The sequence below is a fragment of the Centruroides vittatus genome, unplaced genomic scaffold, assembly GCF_030686945.1.
Source record: "Centruroides vittatus isolate TY-2023 unplaced genomic scaffold, ASM3068694v2 contig_883, whole genome shotgun sequence".
Taxonomy (NCBI): Eukaryota; Metazoa; Arthropoda; class Arachnida; order Scorpiones; family Buthidae; genus Centruroides; species Centruroides vittatus.
In genome coordinates this window covers 1,248,123-1,273,565 of record NW_027122575.1, presented here as the reverse complement: position 1 = coordinate 1,273,565, position 25,443 = coordinate 1,248,123, and the positions used below count along the sequence as shown (strand labels likewise).

The following is a 25,443-nucleotide window of genomic DNA, read 5'->3' as shown; positions in this document are numbered from 1 at the left end:
GGTCGCACCATTGGGGACTTGACCGATCCCTTAATGGGCTTGCTAAAAGAGTTCCACAGGGCGAAAAGAATAAAAAAAAACAAAGTTTTACAATGAATAAGTTAAACTTCATTGAAATATAATACCAAATTGAAGTAAGAAACGAAAAAGCATAATAAAATGAGAGGTGAAAACGCAAAAAAGAAATCGTCTCGATTAAACGAAAACTATCGTGACACAAAAATAACCTTAAGTTTTAACGATAATAAATATAGAATTGCATGTTCCAGGATCGATTCACACAAGCAGCAAATTTAAGATTAAGTCGACATCATCGTCTTAATTTTGTCGCTCATGCGCATCAATCATAACAAACGAGAAAACGTTTCAATTTATTTGAAATTTTAAAATTAATATAGCGTTATATATATCTATCGGAATAATAATGATATTTATATAGTTTTCGTTAATTTTAATTTTATTTTAAAAATAAATTTGAATGACGCTCTGGTAGAAAATTAGAAAACGTTGGAAAATACTAACGGGGCCTACGTTCTACCAGAGTCTATAGATATACTGGTCCTTGAGCTGCCAATAGCTTAAGCTATTGGTAGCTCAAGCTCAATGCTACGATACTGGCGTAATAAATATTTCTGCCACTTCGAGCGCTGCAATCGCTTCGCGGCGTAAATTTGGCTTAAACATAGAGAGAATCAGCTGTAAACATTCGAAATTCTTTTAACACTCTTCCATCCCATCAGAACATAAGGGCAGATAGGACCAAATCTCAAGATGTAATTTTTATAATAAACTAGCTGACCCGGCCACGCGTTGTTGTGGCTCAAAATGTATCTTTTATAAATGTGTAACACTTCCCCGTGGGGGGAATTTCAAAAAATCCCTTCTTAGTGTACAGTACATTCGGAGCCAGGATGTACATTAATTTGTACCTTTTAATAAAACTGAACTGAACTGAAACTGTACAGTACATTCTCTTGACATACCCTATTAAAACACAATCAAAAACGCGTTTAAAATAGTATAATAAAAGCAGAGTTCTTCACAGTAAGCCTTAATCCTGTCCCTCTCCCCGCTGGGAATATCGAAAAATTCCTTTTTAGTGTATATTCTGTTGACGTACCGTATTAAAACGCAATTAAAATGCAAAAAACCACATGTAAAATAGTATAAATAGAAGCTGAGTTCTTCACAGTAAGCCTTAATCCCGTCCCTCTCCCTGCTGGGGAATATCGAAAAATTCCTTTTTAGTGTATATTCTATTGACGTACCCTATTAAAACGCAATTAAAAACCCAAAAAACCGCATCTAAAATAGTATAACAGAAGCCAAGTTCTTCACAGTAAGCCATGATCCTGTCCATCTCACCCCCCAGGGGGGATTTCGACATGTATATTATATAAAAACACGTGTGTATTTGAATGAACGTTGTGTCAAAATTTCAAAGGAATCGGTAGGAACAAACAAACGTTATATTTTATTTATATAGATAGATAGAAAATGATCTGCTTTAGTTAATTCTCACAGAGAAGCATAATGCCTCACAGAAAAGCAAACTTAGGTCGTCGGAAGTTAGCGCCATCTGTTGGACATAAAAGCCTTAATCCATATATAAATATATTTTTGAAAGGGGGGAAATGGTGGTCTTTACATGTGCCAGAAACCTTCGCGGGAGTGTATTAAACAACTTCCCAAAGTTTCGTGGCAATCGGATAAATGGTGTGGTAGTGCATGAAGGACAAACACACACACACACACACACACACACAGACATACATTCATTTTTATATATATAGATAAAATGTCAAGTGGTATGAACATCGTCCCTATTGTTCCTATCTAGATCTGTCCCTTACAGAACAATATACTAATATTAGGAACATCAATGTTGAAAAACTAGTACAATACCAATACTATATTATAATGCTATAGAGGTTAATGTCATTTAGCGTTTATATTCATAATTTAATTTTCATTAATTTCCATTTAAGTAATATTCGAGATCGAAGATAAAATGATAGCAGAAAACAAATTACTACAAAAATAGATTCTTTGTAATAATTTGTTAAGTACAGGGTGTATCAGTACAGCGGTTACAAACTTTCAGGAGAGATAGAGTACACCTAGACTATTGGAAATCACATAGCAATGCATGGTCAGAAACACTTTCCTGGCGCGGTAGTAACGACACAAACAGAGTGAGAAAACATGTTTATTATTCTTAGTACAGCAAAAATCAAAGGTGTTCGAAATTACGACCCCGGGCCGTGATGCAGGCCTCACATCTCCGGCGCATTGAAGATCTAATGTTGTCGAAAATACCGGGCGTGTCCCAGACTTCCCAGCAGCTGCAACGATGCGTGCAACAAGTTCCTCAGCACTGTTAACGGGAGTTTCGTACACCAGTGCCTTGACGTACCCCCAGAGGAAGTAGTTAAGGCAAGTGATTGCGGAATTGCGTCGCATTAATTCTTTCTTGGTGTGATACTATTAATATATTTTCTTGAATTTTTGATGACCGGGCCACCCCGCCCGATCCACTTTTGGTCATACGTTGCATTCAGGTGGAGACGCACGTCACTGCTGTAATGGGCGGGGGCCCATTGCTATGTGATTTCCTATCGTCTAGGCGTACTCTATCTTTCCTGAAAGTTTGTAACCGCTGTACTGATACACCCTGTATATAAGAAAATACCAAATCGAATAATAAGTACAAATAATTAAATTTTAATACCATCAAATTCCAAGTATATAAATTACAGAAATTAACAACTTAGGTATACATTTATCATTATTCATTAGCTTCTCAGGGAAAAGTTTTCACATATGTAATATCACGTATCTCGCTGAAGTGTAACAATATTTTTTTTAATGATATTTACCCGATAATTTAATATCTTTATCATTCCTGTTATACTCCTTTATATGCTTCGCTTTAATATGTCTTTTCTTATGATTATATTTCAAATTACACTCGCCGCATTCCATTTTATACGACGAACAATCCACTGTATATTAGCAAAATATTTTGATACAAATCCAGTTCCCGCCATTGACGCTGTTCGCCCTAGCGGTATAATATAGAACTAACGCTTACCGGGAAGCTAGACTCTTGTCCTCCAGTATAACGTAGGCCGCGGTAGTAATTGATCGTATTTCACGTTCTTGTCATGCTTTTTAAAGAAAAAACGTGCATTGCGGGAATAATATACAATTACCTTAATTTTGTTGAAATAATAAATTAAACGTGTTATAACTTATATATTAAAATAATTGACAAGTAAGCTTAGAATTTATTAATTTAAATATTGGATAATGATTTTAAAATATGGAATTTTTATGTTTTTTTAAAATGGCTATTTTAGGAGGTATAAACATTATTATTCCACGATTATGGAGAAATATGAAAAGATTGCAAAAATTGGAGAAGGTTCCTACGGGATAGTGTTTAAATGCCGTAATCGAGAAAATGGCCAATTAGTTGCTATTAAGAAATTTGTAGAGACTGAAGACGAGCCTTTAATCAAGAAAATAGCTCTCAGGGAAATAAGGATGTTAAAGGTATTTTGCATTTTGATTGGATATATTACCTGGAGGATAAAATACTGAGTTGAAACATTTGAGTAGTAAATTGTTTATCTGATTTTTAATTAGATTGAATTTGAATAATTAATTAGATTATATTTAAAATGTGGTAATATTATACATTAGTAGTAAATGATTATTGAAATGAATAGATTTGTTTTAAAGGCATTTCCATTAATAGGTGTCTCATAATCTCCCTTTCTATTGTCATTCTTTTCTAATCCTCCAACTCTCTTTGCTGCTGTCAACCTTCCTCTGATGCTAAATTGAAGAAGTCCCACTGTAATTTTTTGATGGTGGCACTACTGTCTTTGGCCATCTCTCCTCAATCATTTAATAGATATGTTTGCATCACAAGAAAAGCTTTCAATTTAAATTCATCTCCTATAAATGACATTTCTCTGCAATAATCCTATTTTGAGTTTTGAAGGTGAGATCTCTATAGATTCCATCAAAGACCATTTATTTCTACAGCCCTTAGATAACTCGTTTTTTATTTAGGATCCATTCCTTCTCTCCAAAAGTCAATAGCCTTTCTGGGAATAAAAACTACTTGTACATTGCTAAATAAATTTCTAAATATTGAAGTATAGTTATCTAGCGTGTATAATTTTTCATGTTTAATTTATATGCAGTATACACAAAAATTGTGTAAATTTGTTAATAAAACTTTTTTATATTTTAATAAAATATTCACTAGGCAAATAAAACTGAGCTTTGTGATATAGAAAACTAAAACTATGCATAAAAAATGGTTTAAAACTGATCTAAATCTAAAATAAAAAATTGTTTTAGAGATCAATGTAAATTGACAGCAATTGGAAACTTGATTGACATGTAGCTTGCAACTAGCTTACAATCGACAACTAGCCCATTGCAAACTTTGATCACAAAGATCTCAGCCCACAGATTGAATTTTAAAATTTTGGCTTTGAAAAAAATTATGTTCAATGGTTTCTTTAAACTTTAATCACAGACAAAACACTTTCTGACTTATGCAGAGTTTGGCTCAATTAATTGTCACCAAGCTGAAGGAACAGAGTAAAAATTATAATGCTAACAAATAAATAAACAAAACACCTTAATTTGTTGCTGAGAAAATATATTTGAAAAACAGGCTATGTGACAGCTGTTTGAATGCAAGAGATGCCGAGAGTCTGCTGTCAGTGTGGAAGTACATGGTTAAAAAATTTACTAAAGACTCCGACTAAAAATTAGTATATTGAGAAATTAGTATATTAATATAGGAAGACTTAAAATAAAATAATAAAATAACGTATTTTTTTGTTTTAATTTTACATTCTCTTGTATATTTGTTTAATTTTTTTAAATTCTATATTTTTTTTTATTTGAATGTTTGTGTTCTATACACGGAACATATTTGTTTTATTTTTGTTTTTGACCTGAAGATGGCCTGTTAATCAGGCTGAAAACGTTTGTTTTTGAAATATATTTTTTCAGCAACAAATTAAGATGTTTTGTTTATTTATTTGTTTTTATTTACTGAGCACTTTGGAGATTATAATGCTAACATTTAACTTCAACTATTTTATTCTAACTTCAAAATATATATACATATATATGTGTGTGTGTGTGTGTGTGTGTCTGAAAACTGGACTGAATCAGAATATCAGAATATCTTTAATTAAAAACTCAAAAACTTTATCAAATCATTAAGTTGTAATCAATATGCTATTAATCAAGTGTGTAATGTATTTAATTAATTTGTAAATTTAGTTTTGCATTGTTTGAAATTAAATGCTATTGTAAAATTATGTAAATGATATATACTGTACATATTAATTCTTATTTTTAAATTATATTATAAATTTGAAACCTTCATTTATTATTCTAGCAATTGAAACATCCAAACTTAATTAATTTAATTGAAGTCTTCCGTCGAAAAAGAAAACTTCATCTTGTGTTTGAATATTGTGAACATACTGTATTAGATATTTTAAATAAACATCCAAATGGGTAAGATTATTAAGACTTTACTTTTTACAAATAAATTATTTAAATGATATAATGTTTAATTTAGATTTTTAAAATTTTTTAGTTTATTTCTGTTTCATTTACATATAATTTGAGTTTACTTGAAAAAGCAAATAATTTCATTCATGTTTATATGCTTCATATATATGCAGTGAAGCACCAAAAGTCCAGGCTAATTGGGACCAGACCCCATCCAGATTTTCAAATATATATGTAAATTAGCATTTTAATTACTGTGAACTTCAAATATACTGTAATTCAAGTTTAGGTATTCTTAGTTCAGGCCAGTTTTTCACAAGGAATATATAGATATTTACAAAGATTCAAAATATAATTTACAGAATCACTATATTTAAACAAAAAATACACTAATCATAATTTTGTAATTAAAAAATTACAAATTTTGAATGAATGTTAGAACATTAACAATGAAAGACCAAAAGACAGACAAAAAGAATATCAATACAAAATTATCATTAAAAGGATTAATATCCATTTTTCATGGCCAAATCTGAATTTTTGACATTCAGATTTTTAATGCTTCACTGTATATTTATTGTGTAGAAAGTTTAGTAATATCTCTATATTAAAAATTGAATAGAATATAATTCAATCTATGAGAATAATAATTATGTATTTATGAATAATGCTGTTCATTAAAGAAATATTTCTTGGTGTGCATATTTAGAAATCCTCTTTTTTTTCCTGACAGAATTAACAATTCAATATTGGATTTAGGATTATGATGTCCATGTTTTTTAAATGGTTTTTTATTTTTCATTGTAGATTGTCTAAGCCTATTTATATATAATATAACTTTAAAGTCTATATACATAGCATCAAAAATAAATTGAATTTTTGGCATAAGTTTTATTACTCAACACATAGAAACTCTTACATTACATCACTTTCAAAATAAGCTCTAACTGTAGCCATACACTTCTCCCAGCAACCATACCACTTGTCTAAGCAGTTCTGGAAGCTATTTTTTAAATTTTTTATGGACTCCTATTGCTGCAGTTTCCACCTCTGCCACTGAGTGAAACCCACTATCTTCAACTTCTCTTTCATTTTAGAGAACAGATAAAAATCCTTAGGGATTATATCAGAGGATATAAGCTGCAGAAGCATTGTTATGCCATTTTTGATCAGATATTCATTAACTGAGAATGACTGACGGAAGCTGAATGTGAAAGCTGCACTACTTAAAGATCTCATAAAAAAATGGCTTCTCAGACTGCTTTGACAAGTATGGATGTTGGCAGAAATGTATAACTCCAAAAGGAGTTACTTTAAAGATTGTCTTCTGTAAATATTTGTACTATTAATATAATAAAAGCTACATTAAAATTGTGGTTTATTTTCAACTCTCATGTATTTACAATAGATGATTCTGCTTATTGTAATTGCAAATACTGTTATTGGTTGTTTAATGTTATCAGAATTAGCATGTCCTAAAACATAAGTTTATCTTTTCTATTTACTCTAAAATTAATGATAATTCTCATTCAGGCAAGAGAGGACCTCCTCCAAACAAACAACTCCTACTATAAAAAATAAAACAACTTTCATGTAACGAATTTTTAAGTTTCCACATAGATGGAAGTCCCCAAATAAAAATGATTATTATTGAATATCTAAATAATGTGTATTAGCTTAATATGGAGCAGAGGAGGTATTTTAAGTTAATCTGTTTGGGACATGAAGGTCAACTCCACAAGTTCATAAAATATCTTTAGAATTTTATTTCATAAATGTTTTATTGAGCTATATTAAATAATAAAAACTTGAAAAACCAAATCTTCAAAGATTACTTAAACAGAATAGGTATAAAGGAGGTTGGAAAATTATTTATTAAATAAGCTTGTTTTTTTTTATTCAACATTTATTTTATTGAATAAATTAGAATTAGCAACTGACCTTATCAGAAGATAGTAATCAATCAGAGACTGAAAAATTTGCAAAAAGAAGAGTAAAGAGAATAAAGAGTAGGTTTATAAGATATAGAGCTAGCTAAATCTTCATATAATCTTAATCTATATTGAAAGATGTCTTTCTGTTATGCTATCAATATAGTCTCTGAATGTCAATTTGTTATTAAAAATTACTCCAAGATTACTAATAGAATGAACATATGATATACTATAATATGCTTCTTGTCTAGTTTAAAATGTATTGGTGAGTGCTATAATGGCCTCTTGAATTTGAGAGTGCTGTGTATTACTTTGATATTTTAAGTGTCTTTAATAAGCTGTAATTGGCCAGCTTTTCCATTTATTGTTTTAATTGTGTCTCTCATTGTTTTAAACATTGTTCCAACGCTTTCAATTGAATACTTATGGATAAAATTGTAAACAACTATTGCCAAATGTCAAAATTGATTTGGAGTTATAAATATGTCAATTTTGTGGAAAATTTGTAAAAAAGCTGAGGAGGGACTGTAAATCTGAAATGCATACTATTAAAAATAAATTGATATATTGAAGCCAGTCTTGTGTCTGATGACAGTGTGATAAGTCTAGAAATATGATGTATTTTTATCATCAATATAGCAAATGCAGATAGATTGATTACATAAGAGAAAGAACATATTGCAACAGTTTTATTTATATTAATAATTAGATATATCACAAACTTTTAAATAGTATAGTCATTTAAAACAGATTGCAAAATAAGTAGGTCATTATTAATTATTTTTAAATCAATAGCAAAAACTATATTATTGATTTAGTTTTATGTAGGTATATTATATATGCTTCAAAAAATTATGGTGCTTAATAGAAGTCTTTGTTGAACTCTAATTAAAAGGAGAGAAGTTTGAACAAAAATAATCATTTACTTTTGCTTTAAAAATTCTATATAGATAGTAATTATGTATCCAAGCTGCATAAACAAGATAAATAACATTATTTTTGACATATCATTATGCTTTAGCCATTCTTTGGAAAAGTTAACACATAAATTGTTATTTTTTAATTGGGTTAGTTTTAAGCAAGAGGCAACAAATGAGTATTGCTTCTACAATATGGTTACACACTATTTTTTGATATATTCACATAATAGCCATTCACTAAAATATGGAACTTATTAAGCCTTGCCTGCATCAGTAGACTTTTATCATTGAAACTGTCATAAATTAAATAGTTTTTAGGTATCCATCCAAAGTTCTGATCACATAATAAATTATATGTTGACTATTTTCTAACACAGACAGATGATGGAATTTATAATAGGGAGTCAGTGAGCAGTGCCGTAACTAGCCATTTTTGTGCCATGTGCAAGAATTTGCATTTTGGGCCTTTTAATTAATTAGGTTTGGGAAAATAATAAAACAAATACATGCATTTTGGGCCCCCCTTTCAGATGGGGGCACTAGTTACGGCACTGTCAGTGAGATATGAAAAATTTAACTGTTTAATAATTTCCAAATAAATTTCAGCTACAGTCTTTCAAGATATTCCACTTCATTTAAACATTGTTGGGCAACACAAATAACATGATCATGTTATTTGTGTTGATGAGCATCTACAAAGGCCATTATTAGTAGTTTTGATTATAAAGTTTGAAATTTCTTGTTTTAATAACTGTATCCTGAATACTGAGCATGAAACCTTCTGTTTCAAGAAATGTATTTCCAAATTTTAAGGGAATCGGGCAACAGATGATTTTTTACCACCACCATTTGGTCAGGTAATTTTTATGGAGTGGTTTTCCACAGTAACCATTTAAAAAGTTATTTTTTCTTGAGGTGTTGACTGATACCATAGATAAGGTGACCAACTTTTTTATAATGAAAAGGAGGACACATAAATTGAAGGAAAAAATATTGTAAATAAAAGAAACATTTTATTCATTGCAATAATAATACACTATAATAATCTCTACTGCATGCGCAGTGGCGTAGCTAGCATGGGTGACACCCGGGATGGATATCATGGTGCCACCCCAAGTGATACCGTGGGTGTCACCCTTCTTAACTGTTTTATAAAACAGTATCGGATTATTGAATTGTAATATGCCCGCACTTGAGCAAACTTGAACAAGCGATATCATCTCATAAGTTTATATTGACTAGCGTGAATCCGTTGACTTTTTTTTTTTTTAGTCATGGGTTGTCAAGTCGGTTGAACTTTCCATCTTTCCATGACTTAATGTTAAAGCATTGTCAAGGTTTATTTTGCAACTAATTTTTTCACAGTCAGGTGTCACCCCTAAATGGGTGACATCCAGGGCGGACCACCCCAACGTCCCCCCTCGGTACGCCTCTGTGCATGCGTATGTGCCGTGTTGTGTTTCGGTAAAAAGTAAACAAAGCTACTTGCATGCAGCGCACTCTCTCAAGGTCTCCTGTGCAGAGCACATGTGTTTCATAATCGCATTTTGCTGCACTGTACCGAGCCTTGATGAACCGTCATGTCAAATACAAACACATCACATCACATTACATGCAACGGATCGGCTTGGCATCAATCAAATATGGAGATTTACAGATTAGTCTTCAAATATCAAAAAGGAGGACATTTAGGAGGACACTTTTCGAGGGAGGACAGAACTTACGAAAGGAGGACGATTGGTCACCTCACCATAGATATATCTTTAGAAGATAGATTAAGCAATATATTTATTATTATTGTTACTTTTTTATTATTATTTTGAAGATTTCTGATCCCAACAAATTACTTTTGTAATTTCATAAGTAAAATTTAGATAAAGTTTTAATATTTAGTGTACCTGATTATCTTACCAAGAAAATCATTTGGCAAACTTTACAAGGAATAAATTTTTGCCATCAACATAATGTAAGTTAAAAGTTAATATTTATTAAATTTACACTTTATAAATATATGTTAAATTTTTAATGTATTACTATTATTAACTAGATGATTTGAAAATTGTAAATTCTTAAAAAATTCTAAAATTTGAAAAACTAATTTCTTTGTCAGAATTTGTATTACTTGTTAGGAATTATATCTAATTAGAACTATAATAAAAAGTAAATAGATTTTCTAATGAGAATATATTGTTCTGAAATTTATTGAATTTCTTTTTTTTATACTGTTTGATAAGACACCAAGATAAAAGTGTTTGTTTAGTCTGTTAGATGAATGATATTTGATCTCTTACACTTGTGGAAAATTGCAGGAACAAGTGTTCACGCTATTTGTGAGTGTAGGTGAATTACCACGTGGGGAAGAGACACAAAGAGACAAGTTGACAATAAGTTTATATATATATATTAGAGATGATGATACAATTAAAGATATATATATATATATGGTTAGGTTTACAAAAATACGATTTCACGAGCACCTGAAGTCACACCGTTACAAAGTTATAGTATAGATGGTTCAACCTGCCGTAACTCAGTTCGTCCTGGGAACAAAGAAATCACAGTAAAGATGAATATTTCACAATATATTAACGTTTGTCTATAAATATTGAGTGACACACGACACTTGGGGGAATAACACACATATGGAGCACACGTACTTGTCCGAGGCGTAGAATGGTCGATGGATCACGATTACGAATTGTCCCTTATTCGCCTGTAAAAACTGTCCTCGTGAAAAAGCTTACCGCACGGGTCCGTATGATTCACCAGTCTTCTCAAGGAAGGACAAAAAGCCCAATAACCGGTTGGTGCCGCCTTAAATACCCCTTTTTCGTGTACACGACGGGTTGCCAACCATCATACCCCCACAACCGAAAATAGCCCAAAAAAAAAAATACAAAAATAAAAATATATATATATATATATACATATGACAGACGGCTGCAGCCACACATATGCCCCCCTTAAAGAGAGGAAAAAAAAAAGAAAAAAGGAAACACCCTTATAAATTTTTTTTTTTTTTTTTTTTTTTTTTATAACACTAGTACCCTCGATTCAGGGTGACATAATCAACCCGTCGCCGTCTTAAGTTATAGGGATAATTCCGTTGCTGCGTCACATGAACTTGATCACGACTCTCCGATGTGTCGTGCGGGTCTTCCAAGGTCTGAGGTGGGTCACCTGTAGAGGGGCAGTAGTACCGAGTTGGTTGACTGGTTTGGCGAGGGTCGACTTCCTCATTATCCTCATCATCACAATCACCCTGAGTCCATTTGCTTGACCTTTTCTCCTTTCTAGATGGTGTAACTTTGTCTCTTGGTCCAAAGAACAGTTTTAAACGGTCAATATGGATGGTCTGTTCATCCTTCTTTTTTATTCCTTTGACTTGGACTACTACGTCACTAAGTATGCGCTGCACACGAAAAGGGCCCAAGTACCACGGGGAGAACTTTTTATGATGAACTTTTGATGGTCTTCTCACCAGCACCAAGTCTCCCACTTGAAAGCTTCTCAACTTCCGGTTCTTGTTCCAGTACCCCCGTTTGGTTCTTAATTGCACCTTATTAAACTCGTCAGCAGCCCTGCGGCAGACCCTAAGTTTGCTCATCAGCCTCTCTCGATATTCCACGATCCCTCCACTTCCTGTTTTCGGATCTTCGACCCTCAATTCTCCGGGTAGAACTGGATCGAAACCGTACATTAAGAAAGCCGGGGTTTCCCCTGTTGACCCATGGATGGTATTCCGGTATGCCAATAATGCGGCAGGGATGTACTCATCCCAGTTGGCGTTATCACCATTCGAGATCTTTGCGATCATCTCGATAATTGTCTTGTTGGCTCTTTCACAAGTCCCGTTAGATGTGGGTCTATATGCAGTGGTTGTTTTACGGTCGATCCCAAGTAACCTGCATGCGTCAGTCATGAGTTGTGAAGTCAAGTTTGTCCCACGGTCGGAGATGAGGGTCTGCCCCCCACCGTAGCGACACACAATGTTCTCAAATAACGAGTCGGCTATTGTCTTGGATGATATTTCAGGTACTGGGATAGCTTCGACGAATCTTGTGAACATGTCAACGAACACAAGAATGTAACGGTTCCCCTTCCGGGACTCGGGCACCGGTCCAACCACATCAACCGCAAGCACCTGCATCGGATTATTGGGGTGGGTTACCTCCTGGACGGGGGCCTTATGGGTGACCCGGTTAAAGCGCTGACATGTTCCACATGATGTTATATAGTTCTTGACTTTAGTTCTCATATCAGGGAAAAAGTAGTTGTCTCTAAGTTTTCTTAGTGTTTTTTCGATCCCCATATGCCCCCCTATTTCATGGTGGTGTTTTATCACCGGGATCTGGGCAGCGTCACCTACACAAATGCAATTGACACGTTCGCCCCGTCGGTTCACCCCGCTCTTGACTAGGATCCCGTTCCTTACCTTAAAGTCATGTAGGTGGGTGGGGGCTTCAATCGCCCCTCTACTTAATAACTTGCCCTTTGTCGAACAAATGTGATCATCACTTTCTTGAGATGCAATTACCAAATCACTTATACTTTGCTCATTATTATTCGGCAGTGGTGACACAGCGTTAATACTTACTCCCACCTCCTCAGGTTGATCTTTGCGACTGTTACGAGCGCGGGATAGCAAATCCGCCACCTTGTTTTCACTCCCTTTTATATGCACCATCTTAAGATCGTACTCCGTCAATTCAATAGCCCACCGCATGAGACGCCGATTATGATTATTCATGTCCCTTAGGAACACAAGTGGCTTATGGTCTGAATACACGATTATTGGTCTGCCTAGGACCAGAAACCGGAAATGACGGAGAGCTGCTAGTAAGGCGAGGCACTCCTTCTCCACGATGGAATAGTTAAGTTCCGCACCGTGGAGTTTCTTGCTAAAGAAACCAACTGGTGCGAGTTGGTCCCCATACCCTTGATGTAGAGCAGCTCCCACGGCAAGTTCAGACGCATCGGTGTGAAGATGAAACACAGAGGAAAAATCCGGGTGCTTCAGCGTTGGAGGAGTGGTGATAGTTTCTTTTAACTTAAGAAAACTATCCTCGCATTCGCTCGACCACTGGAACCGACGCCCTTTCTTTGTTAGCTCGGTGAGCGGCAAGGCTATGTGTGCGAAGTTTTGTATAAAAGGGCGGTAGAAGCTTAAGGCTCCCAAGAAGGATCTCACTTCTTTCACAGTCCTGGGTTGTGGTATCTTTAAGAAGGCACTTACGTTATCTGGATCCGGCCTCACCCCTTCCTCGTCAATCATGTGACCCAGATACCGGACCGAGGTCACGGCGAACTTACACTTTGAGGGCCGCAAGACTAACTCGGCTTCCCTAATAAGGTCGAGTACCTCCCTTAACAATTCTATATGATCGTGCATATTTTCAGAAAATAAGACTACATCGTCTTGAAACACAAAGCAATTTACACCCACATGTTTGGAGAGTATAGAGTTCATTACACGCTGGAAATAGCGCCCCGAGTTCTTCCCCCCTTGGGGCATCCGACACAATTGATATTTACCCCAAGGGGTCGTGAAGGCAAACACCTCACGTAGATGGGGAGCCACCGGTATCTGAAAATAGCCGGAGTTCAAATCCAGGACAGAAAACACCCTGCCCCCTTTCAGCTGTGCTAAAATGTCATCTATTCTCATCAAGGGAAAGTCTTGTCCCTTAGTGACCTCGTTGACCTTCCGCAAGTCCAGGGTGATCCGGATGTCTCCATTACTCTTTGGGACGATGTGCATAGGGGAGTTCCACTCAGAAATTGACGGTTCAATGATGCCAGCTTCCAAATACTGCTGGATTTTTTCCTTTAATTTCGATAGGAAGGCATGCGGAATGCGATATTGCCGAGTATATATCGGGGTGCTAGTGCACAGTTCGAAGTCATGGATGTATTTAGTTGTACCTGTTAGCCCTTCGACCGCTTCGTTGAAGATATCAGTGAAGTCATTGATGATCTGCTGTACCTCTACAGCCTGCTCTGGCGGAAGGTGAGTTAAGTCAATTTGGGCAGTGGCGCTTGGTGGTGTGGGTACTTCACGAAGAGAAGCAATTGCAAAGGCCGCATTTTGTTCGGCCAGAGGGTCCCCTCTATCCATGAGGCGTGCTACTTTAACTAGCATTTCCGGGTAAGCACGCAGGAAATCCATACCAAGGATGCCCTGATTACCCACCAAAATTACCGAATCCACCACAATAAATTTCACGGGGAACGCCCTATCGTTCAACACTACATTAGTTAATAATTCTATGTTGCTTTTCATTACACCGCCTGACACCCCTTTCACCCGTACATTGACCGTGCTGGTATTAAGGGAATTACCCTTTAAGTAGTCCAGTTCATGACGATTTATAAGTGACCTTTCCGCACCGGTGTCTAATAACAAGTTCACAGCATGGCCGTTGATTTCACCGGAAATGAAGGGGAGGTTGTGGTTATTAATGCCCGGTTCATTTGCCAGTTGAATATTCACTTCAGAACCACCGTCCTGGCTGCCACGATAGTCCCATTCTAGTTTAAATTTTTCGGGCAATTAGCACATAGATGGTCCCTACTTCCGCAGGCGAAACATCTCCTAACCCGACCAGGTATGACCTTAGGTTTATTTGGGTTGCATTTATCCGGCCCACATGCTAATCCCATGACAGCCTGAGACAGCTGTAGTACGGTCTCTTCCAACTTAGCTAAACGAGTCGTAACTTCCGATCCAGTTACGTTACTCTTATCGGGAGAAGTTGATTCTTTGCGAGGTGGTACAACAACACCACCTACCTGAACTTCCTTGAGTCCGCAGGCTTGCTCGATCTTGGCTAATTTCTCGGCTAGTTCGACCGCCTCATCAAATGATTTTGGTTCGCGCTCTAACAGTTTCATTCTTAAGTCTGGGTTTATCCCTTGGATAAATTGATTGCTTAACATCTCATTTCTCAACGTGGCCATGTGCGGGTTTGCACAGACCATCTTTTCAAACGATATACACAATCTAACTTTGTACTCACCTACCGACTCATTACGTCTTTGTCTTATGTTGATGAAGTCCTTCAATGTGCTTCCTTCAGTTGACTTCTGTCTGTGGAAGCTACCTAGCAGGGATGTCTTAATTCTGTTGTAGTCATTTCGGTACACTTCCCGTAAGTCCAACAACAGGCTGAATGGCTCCCCTTTCAGGCGTGATTGGGCTACCACTAAGCGAGTTCCGCTTGTCCACCCGGCGATTGTTGACACCTCCTCCAGAATATCAAAAAACTGCTTGATGGATACATTATCTGCTGAAGTGCCTGAGAATGTTGGAATCATCCCCAGGTATCCCGTAACTACTGGGGTTGCCGCTGCTGGGTCGTGGTTTCCTGTAACGTTCGTGGTCGACTCAGGTTGCGTGCCATCACTCAAGTGCTCGACAGTCTTTGTCTCCATTATAGACCACGTGGTAATCCTGTCGCGGACGCCAGATGTGGAAAATTGCAGGAACAAGTGTTCACGCTATTTGTGAGTGTAGGTGAATTACCACGTGGGGAAGAGACACAAAGAGACAAGTTGACAATAAGTTTATATATATATATTAGAGATGATGATACAATTAAAGATATATATATATATATGGTTAGGTTTACAAAAATACGATTTCACGAGCACCTGAAGTCACACCGTTACAAAGTTATAGTATAGATGGTTCAACCTGCCGTAACTCAGTTCGTCCTGGGAACAAAGAAATCACAGTAAAGATGAATATTTCACAATATATTAACGTTTGTCTATAAATATTGAGTGACACACGACACTTGGGGGGATAACACACATATGGAGCACACGTACTTGTCCGAGGCGTAGAATGGTCGATGGATCACGATTACGAATTGTCCCTTATTCGCCTGTAAAAACTGTCCTCGTGAAAAAGCTTACCGCACGGGTCCGTATGATTCACCAGTCTTCTCAAGGAAGGACAAAAAGCCCAATAACCGGTTGGTGCCGCCTTAAATACCCCTTTTTCGTGTACACGACGGGTTGCCAACCATCATACCCCCACAACCGAAAATAGCCCAAAAAAAAAAAATACAAAAATAAAAATATATATATATATATATATACATATGACAGACGGCTGCAGCCACACACACTAAGTACACACATATATCAGTGATGCATGAGTAGTAACTATTGATTGGTACAGTTTATTCCAAGAGGTCATTTGAAGTTTGAATAAATTTTTCCTATTAGAAATAATGGAAAGTGAATTAATTCATTTCGAGATCCTAAACAATACCCCTTTCAATAAACTTAAAACAGCAAATACACATAATTCAAGGTAAAAATAACACAAGTGCCTTAATAATAAATTAGAACATTAAAACATAAATAAAATATGTAAATATTGTATAATAAAATGAAAACTGCATTTATTGGGTTGCTTACAGTCGACTTCTGAACATAGATGTGTGATTAATTATAACAGTTGTGAAATTTAACATATAGATAATGTGAGATTATATCTTTTCTTTAGAATTTTACTTTAAACTCTTTACTTCACATTTTGATTGAATAAAATCAAGTTGTAATGTCTTTGGATAAAAAGCATATCAGGCACATTATGCTGTGATGTTCGTTATGAGATGTACTGGATCCTACGAGCAGGATGATACAACAAATAGACTTTGATAACAATTTTTATAACACAAAGTATTTTATTTGTTCACAATGAACCAGTTCTTTTTACTAGATCCCAACTTTACAACCTTATCCTAGGTCAGATACACAGGCATTGAATATATTATTATTTTATTTTATTTTTTTCCCAATTAAATCAACAAAAAAATTAACTTCCTAGTACACAACAAATAAACGTGGGATGATATAACTTACTCTAACTTAAAACTTAACTACCTTATAACTAAAGAAAATGAAAAAAATGGAAATTAAGAATAAAGGGCAGAGAGGAAGATTAGAAAATACCTGGGGGTTTTCGAATTGACGAATCATGGGGTAAGACACCTTCTCTGATTCTATTCTCCTTTTATATTAATATTCTTTTGATTTCTTTCTTGCCGTAGACCTTATCTTTCACTGGTCTTGATATTCTACTCAGATTTTCGCTGTTCTGTCACTTCTTTCTCGGATCCCTCAGCACCTTGCAGTCTCTCATTGTATTCTTTTTTCTTTCTTTCTTTTCCGCACTCTCAAGCACTGCCTTCCTTGTACCTCTTCTAATGGGATCTCCTACCAGAATACCCTAATCTCTCACCGTTTCTGCCTCAGGGCTTCACAGCCTCTTTTGTTTTTCACATGTTCTCAGAATTGGTAGTCTTGTTAAGACCCTAAAGCTAGGCCGAGGTCTACTGGTCTACAAAAAAAGAAAGGAGTTGGCTTACAGAATACGTATTTATTTATATTTAACACCAACACGGAAACTGAATAACTCGTACACGAATTCCTTTGCACCCTCATGTGTCTAGAGTACGATTAGCACGCATACAGCACTTTCTCTCTCCTTGTCCTTACGTTAACACATAACGGTTTTTACACAATCTCTACACTAACACGAAGGGTTCCTTAGAAACATTGAACTTGCAGTAACTCCGTACCTACAATGACGTCTAACCGACAATTATCCCGCGTGGAGAAAAAAATATTTGTTTGAGCACAATACCTCAGACCTTCCTACTTCTGTATTAATTCTCTTCACTTTGTTGTTTCCTCGTATGACTCCGATGGAGTTCGATTCTCGTCCTCTTCTCCTTTGTTCCCAGAAACTTTCCGATTCTCACGCATGTGCTCACTTTAGGTCACTCGATGACACCGATCCAGCTGAGGTGGACGAAGTTAGACCTCCAAAAAATAGGGGAAAAAGCTCCCCTTCCACGCCTGGACCTTCTATTTATACAGTCCTGTTGCCTTCTCCCACATGATGTTTTGGCAACCAATCCAAGGGCCCCTTTTGCATGCACCTCTCAAAGGTGGTTTGAATAGGGGTCACGTGTCATCAATGAACAACGAAACAAAGAAAGGAAAGCCAGATACAATAATAATGCAATAATAATAATCCAATACCATAATAATGCAATAATAATAATACGATACAATAATAACATGATAATAATAACCCAATACAGTAAAAGTAACGCAAAGTTATGTACAATGATATATATAATATATACACATACAAAACCGAACAACCAATAAGTGGCAGAGCACTACAGTCTTATCCCCACAGGAGAAGGATTAAGAAAGAACGTTCTAGAAAGAATTTTAGAACAAAGAGACAGGAAAAGACTTAAAACTAAATGAAAATATTTTAATATATACAAAATATACAATGATCATAGCCAACGGCCACAATGCTTTATGACTTTTGAAAAGGATATAACACCATACAATTTGAAAAGGGGAAACATATACCAAAGTTACAATTATTAAAGTACAATAAGTTTCCATGTAGTACAAATTACTCCAGGTTACACAATATGATACCTTACCGTACAATATTGTATGATGCAGATGTAATACACAAATCAAGAGAACACACTAAATGCACGAATCCAATCAATATAGAACAATACAAAGTTACAAAATAATGTCTTACAGACAGCACAAAACAGTATAATACAGTATTATTACCATTGCAACTAGAAACTATTAGTACAATTATATGACTTCATAAATACAATACAAAATACAGAACAAAAATAACAAGATATTGTGGCATAATTCCATTTATTCATGTATTGTTTTTAAGTTATATTATTTTTATTTTCTATCACTTCCCTTTCCTAGCCTATCAATTTACCTTTTCTTCTTGATTTTCCTTTGTTTCCTGAGTTCAAAAACTATCCACCCTTGCCCTGCTTCCATGGGTGTGAGCATTAGACAATAGAGTGGAGAAGGCCCTGAGGGCAAACATGAGTGTAGTCAGCACTTTTTTTTTGGTCAAGTTTCCAAGGAAGACACGTGCAGAGGATGAGCTCTGGGCTTTGAGTAGCATGAGAAGTGACAGGATACAACCACTAAGATATACAGTCAGTACAGAAAGTGCCAGTAAGTCCTGAGAGTTGAAATGGGAAATCTTTTTCGGAAAACCAAAAGAAAAGAGAACTAGTGACAACTAAGAAAGAAAATACATATACCAGTGAAATCCAGGAGAGCTGCAAAGGTATATTTGGATAGTTTCATCATGATACGTGAAGCAACGGGTACCCCTTTACTAAGATTTCTTCCTTCGTAAATCTACTGTATCTCTCCCTATCTAACATCTCTTCCCTCTTTTAGTATTAATTAGAGTAAAAACATAGGTTGTAAAGTAGTTTTAAGTGCAGCTGATCTTTGTGTATACTTTCATCATTTGAACCTCATGTGTGTGAATCCCAAACAGTGGCTGAAAAGATCCTTTTGTGTAATGATCTTGATTGTACTATACTGTTGTATGAAAGTATTCACTAACAATGCACCAGAGTTGAAACCTGATTTTTTTTGTGTTCATACTGTATAAAATAAAGTTTTGTTCTTTATGTTATACCTGTTTCTTATACTTGTCGCACTGAACACTACAATATATATATATACAATGGTTTTTCAGATGTATATGTACGGTACAGGAAACTATGCAGATGTTCCTCATGGTTCTCAGTGTGTTGCTGATGATGTGAAAGTAGGTTCTGATTAAGTTCCTGAAGCTCTTAAAGAGTGCCTCATTATTGATAAGGATGTGTGGATCACACAGCCAATTATGGACAAGCATCAGACAGATATTAAACTATTAGCAGACTTGCTTGGAACCAACTGTTCCAAGCAAGTCTGCTAATAGTTTAATATCTGTCTGATGCTTGTCAATAATTGGGCACCTGTAGATGTAGTGTAGTGGGCCATCTTCTTCCTTAAATAGGGAGCAAGAACTATTGTCCCTAATGTTAAAATGGACAGATAACTGGCAAAGCAGCCATGGCCAGTAAGAAATTGGATTTTCTGATGGGATAGGTTATGTAAGGAGATGTGTTTCAGTCTTCTCAGATTGGGAAAGAAGAGCTGAGTGATGGTCCCAGTACTACCCATTTTCCAATGATGCTGCCATTCCTGGTGGTTATGTCTCTTGATGGAACTTAAGGGCACAGCAAAGTAAATACCAATGCCCAGAGTTGATGGCTGTCCCCTTAGTCAGCATGTTGACACTCTCATTGCCCTGTATAACATGATGTCTCCTTATCTAAAGAAGAGCATACTTGTTGGTGGAGTTAAGCATGCACCAATTCACTCTTCTGGCAAGGGGGTGAAGAGACTTGTCATTCTGTAGTATATAGATGCTGGTCATGGAGTCAGTAAAGATATTGATGATACAGTTATGATAGTTCTTGTTGCACTACTCAGCTGCAGCGGAAATAGCACACAGCTTGGCCTGAAGAACAGACCAGTCTGTACACAGGTGATGTTGCTCAAGCTTGATCTCTGACTGGTTGGCATATGCAACAAATGCACATCCAACCCTGCCATCAATCTTTGAACCATCTGTGTAAATGCACAAGTCAGGCATCTCAAAAGGTTGGTTTGCAAAGGCAGACGGACTAACGATAAGGGGATGGGTCACCCTGGTGGTGCAACTTTCTTCCAAATTGTGATGGTCAACAATGGGGATAACTCAGTGACACCCCTACCCCAGGCCAGAAGGTGCACCCAGTTAAGTCATTTAATGCTAAGGGTAATTGGTTGTTTTCCAATGAGCACCTGAAGGGCACTGGTGGAAGTTGTCTTATATGGCCTTACCAGAACCAGAAGTGCCCTCCTCTGTGCACTGAATAGCCTCCTGCTGATGTGTGCCTTGTTGATGATTGGGTCTATGTGGCAGAAGCATAGGAAAGAATGGGGTCAAATATGCTGTCATAGATAGTGTGAGGATCGGGTTAACTCGGCCCCAAAATTTTTTTGTTGTTGTTCAAATCTCCTCGTGGGAAATTGTAGAAAAGGTCGAAATTCAAAGGATGTGCAGCCTTCCGCCGTCAGAAAGCACTTTCTTTCTCTCCGGATCCAAACTCTTAGTCACAGAGATCGAATCATCAGCGATTCACCAACTATCGCGATTGGTGATTGAAGATAACGTGACCTGGAGTATATAAGGGGAGAAAAGGCTGATAACGGGGTCGCTGAAGGTCCGCATAAGACACACGTCCCAAGAATCGAGGGCCGAAACCCAAAGACTCAAGCCTGCCGACGACGAGCCTCCACGACCGGAGAACGACCGATCCTCCTGCTTATCGAGGCGATATTCCTACAATTACAGCCGATATATCCTAGGAAGAGGTATGACCCCTAAATTTGTACACTCTCTCTTTCCCCCGCAGTTAGGAACTGGACGCATTAGATTTTCTGTATTTTGTTTATCTGTCTAAATAAATCGGTATTTGTTTTCATCATGGTTCCGTTATTTCGAATATCACCTTAACTTATTGACAAACCCACACGCTTCTTCCACTCGACCTGACAAATAAATACCCAATCCTGACAAGTCGGGATATCATAAAAATTTAGCCATCCGTGACAGTGGGGTGGGTTTTGCCGGCCTGTTCGCCGAAAAAAAAGGAGGTACAACTCCGTCCTACCTCCCAGCGTTCCCACAATAGTGTTGATTATCTCTTTGCTGAGGCCACATGTAGTCTTAGCATGCCTTGCCAAGGCATAGAAGATGAGGCTGGTCCTGTCCAAGATATATTTAACATGTGGGGACCCAAGAAAACTTGTAGTCCAGGACAACCCTCAAGTACTTGAACTGCTTGTACACTTGAGGCTGACAGAACCCATTTTAATAGTGGGGCACATTTTGTAAAGGGTCTGCATCCTCCGTGCTATCCTCCTGCCTACCTGAGTTGAAGACAAGTTTATTATTTCTTCCCCAGGTGAAAACCTTGTCTAGGATGGCATTAGCCTTTTCTTCTAGGTGATGCCTGGAGTATCCATCAATAAGTAGAAGGGCGTCATCAGCATAAGCAGTCTTGAACTCTTCCCAAAGTCCTGCCTCAAGAAGTTGTCAAAAAGTACATTCCATAGGGTTGGTCCAAGAGTTTATGAAGATAAACTCTTGGACCAACACAAGAGGAATAAACTCTTGCAGACAGCCCCTCTCAATATCACTCCAGCAGGCCTGCCTACCAATAAATAACACTGCCTTCCTGTTGTGAAAGTAATCCTCTATAATGTAAATATTGCTGAGGAAGTTCATGTTTCCGAGTCTCTCCAAAAGGAAGGGCCACCAAGTGGTACTAAAAGCATTCTGAATGTCCAGGCTTATGCCCAGAACATAAGAGAAGGAATGGTGAAGAAGGCTGATTTGGTTGGTGACGTCTAGTATTGAGTGAGACCACAGATTTTAGCGGGAAAATTTTTGTAAATGAAAGAAACTTTCATTTTTTTGTTCAAAAATTATTGTAAACAATCACTGATAGAAAAAACTCCTCGCGGAGAAACGGAGCAGAGGTCTCCGGTAGTTATCAATAGTTAGGTGGGAAAGTTGACACTTAGCTGTCAAGAATTCACAAGTCATTGTCAACAACCAACCGCTTCCTACACTAATGCTATAAAAGCTCACGCCACTGGAAACTTAGCGTGTGTCTGCACACGGAAGTTATTCCTATACTTGTGCCCATCAATCTCCATATCAAGGAACGGAATCCTGTTGGAGAAGATATACGACTGCCATACTTCAGGTTACCATTCGATCTCGCATAGAGGTAACTGTTAGAACTCTGTAAACTCTCTCTCCTCGAAGACAGAATTAAGCTTTAGGCATAGCTGTCCTTATTAGAATTGTAAACTTATATTTAATTGTATATAATCGCATTTTTTTTTAAGAGTGTCTTAGATGCATAGCCTTGTAACCAATTTTGTAGTTAATCTAGTTATTCAATAAATGTTTTATTTGTTAACCTGTCTCCTGACAATCCAAACCGCCTGTCGACTTACCGACGCACCTCCCCACTCACTTTTTGCCCTCCTAGCCATCCAACGACAAAGAGATTGGGTTTTGCCAACTCGTGCAGTGTCAGTGGTCAGCGAGGATTAACCCCTGACCCTCTGCTTATCTCACAATTGCATTCATCTCACCCCTGCATTGCCTAAAGCCATACTGCCTCGGATGAAGCATGTGATTTTCCTCCAGAAAGAATTTCAGCCTCTGGTTGATCAGAGTCTCGAGCACCTTCCCATGATTGACAGTAGGGAGATACTATGGAAGTCCTCAGGCCTCGCTGAGGGCCTGGTGGGGTCCTTCGGAATTGGCACAAGCCTAGCAACTTTCCAGGGGCAGGGAAAGAACCCATGCGTGAGGCAGATGTTGTATATATAAATGTAGTTGTACGTTGTACTTTGAACAACTGTAAATTTGAACACTTCAGAGTTTGAATGCTAAATTTAACAATTTTGCTTTGTAGTTCAAATGAATCTTTAAGTTTAAACCATGCACAGTGGAAAAAAATGTGCTCTAAGCATAAACTTAATCTGTTGTGTACCCAAGTCATCTCTTGCTCTTGTGTTAAGCTCATGTTTTCAGTGTTTTTTTGCTTAATTTTTGGTGTGTTTGGTTATATATATTGTGTATTATTGTCAATTTTTAACAATTTCTTCCTGCAATTATTTTTGCTGACAGCTTTTGGGCACCTCATGTTTTGTATCCTTTAGTTCAAAATATCTTGAACAGAACTTTTTAAACCACATTTAACATGTTCAAAGTTTAGTAGCATTGTCCCCTTACACATTATGAATTTTTTTTTACTGTTTGTATGGAAATAATGCCATACAAACAGTAAAAAAGATTTGTAATATGTATGGAAAAGATGTACAAACATATGCCTGATATGCTTTTTATCTTGAGACATTTCAACTTGGTTTTACTCAAACAAAATGTGAAGTAAAAAGTTTAAAATAATAAAACAAAAAATACAATCTCACATTAGCAGTAATGTTTTAAACTTATAATTAAATCACACATCTACACTAAATAACAACAACTGTTAAAAATATGCTAAAACTTTCTGTTCAACTCAATGTAATCTTTACTTATTAACCTTGGCATCTGAGAAGTGTGTGGAAGCAACAAAGTCTAAGACAATGGTTATAATATTGATGATTGAGGTGAAAAAAAGAACTTACTACTGAAGCATGAAAGTAGTACACGTGCAGATCTGGCAATTGTGTTTAATATGCCAAAGTCAACAGTGTGAGATCAGTAAATGCAATTTTCATTTTATTATACAGTATTTATGTATTTTATTTATTGTTTTTGTGCAGAGAGACAGTCTAAAAACACAGTAAAAGTCTCCTTTCACAGTCTTGTATAAAGAATCAATGAACGTTTTCGGCCTCCACTGAGTCCTGCATCAGGCTGAGAACTAAAAGTAAAAGGTTATCCTCCCACGACCGCCAGAACGGTGTTGCCCATAAAATAAATAATCTATGTTTTGTGTTTCACTCCGCCTCCCGGCACCGTTCGAATTCTTTGAACAGGAACCTCCACAGATGCGCGACTGAGTCCCCGTCCTTGTAGTTGATGCAGGTGTCATTGACGCTGGCTTTATAAATTTCCCAAGCCTCTAGATGCCGTATGTGGCCCGCCAAATTAACTTCGTGCCCGGGAAGTCTGCCCAAATTTCCGGGTCAGAAACAAACGTTGTAAGGGCCGTGGTGTGTCTGTGTTTTTGAGGTCCGCCTGATGCTCCCGTAACCGTTTCCGCAAAGAACGAATGGTTGCACCAACATAAACCAAGTCCCTGCCAAACCTGTCGTCTCTGATGGGGACGGAATAAACCCCAGGGGCCCTGTCCAGATCAATCGCATTCTTAGCATTACGCAGCAGGTCGTAAATCGTGCCGGATCTCCTGTAAGTGATACTGATGTGATGGTGTCTGGCTATCTCCCTGTATAGTGAGTCCAGCTGCTGGCAGTAACGGATGACGAGGCACCAGCCCTCTGTAACGTGATGCTGGGTGCCATCAGTCGCCGGCGGAGCGTCGGGAACGCGGCGCGGGGTGGGACAGTTGGCATAGGCA

General features: G+C 36.8%; 1 protein-coding gene across 1 annotated transcript in view; it reads left to right on the top strand.

Annotated features, from left to right (window-relative positions):
* Positions 1-3,112: 3,112 nt before the first annotated feature.
* LOC136983566 (cyclin-dependent kinase-like 4) overlaps positions 3,113-25,443 on the top strand; it is a 38,942-nt gene continuing 16,611 nt past the window's right edge. The window contains exons 1-4 of the mRNA XM_067280360.1: positions 3,113-3,277; positions 3,363-3,558; positions 5,438-5,559; positions 10,304-10,376. Coding sequence (XP_067136461.1) covers positions 3,391-3,558; positions 5,438-5,559; positions 10,304-10,376 — 363 coding nt within the window. The 5' untranslated portion in view covers positions 3,113-3,277; positions 3,363-3,390. The remainder of the gene's footprint in view (positions 3,278-3,362; positions 3,559-5,437; positions 5,560-10,303; positions 10,377-25,443) is intronic.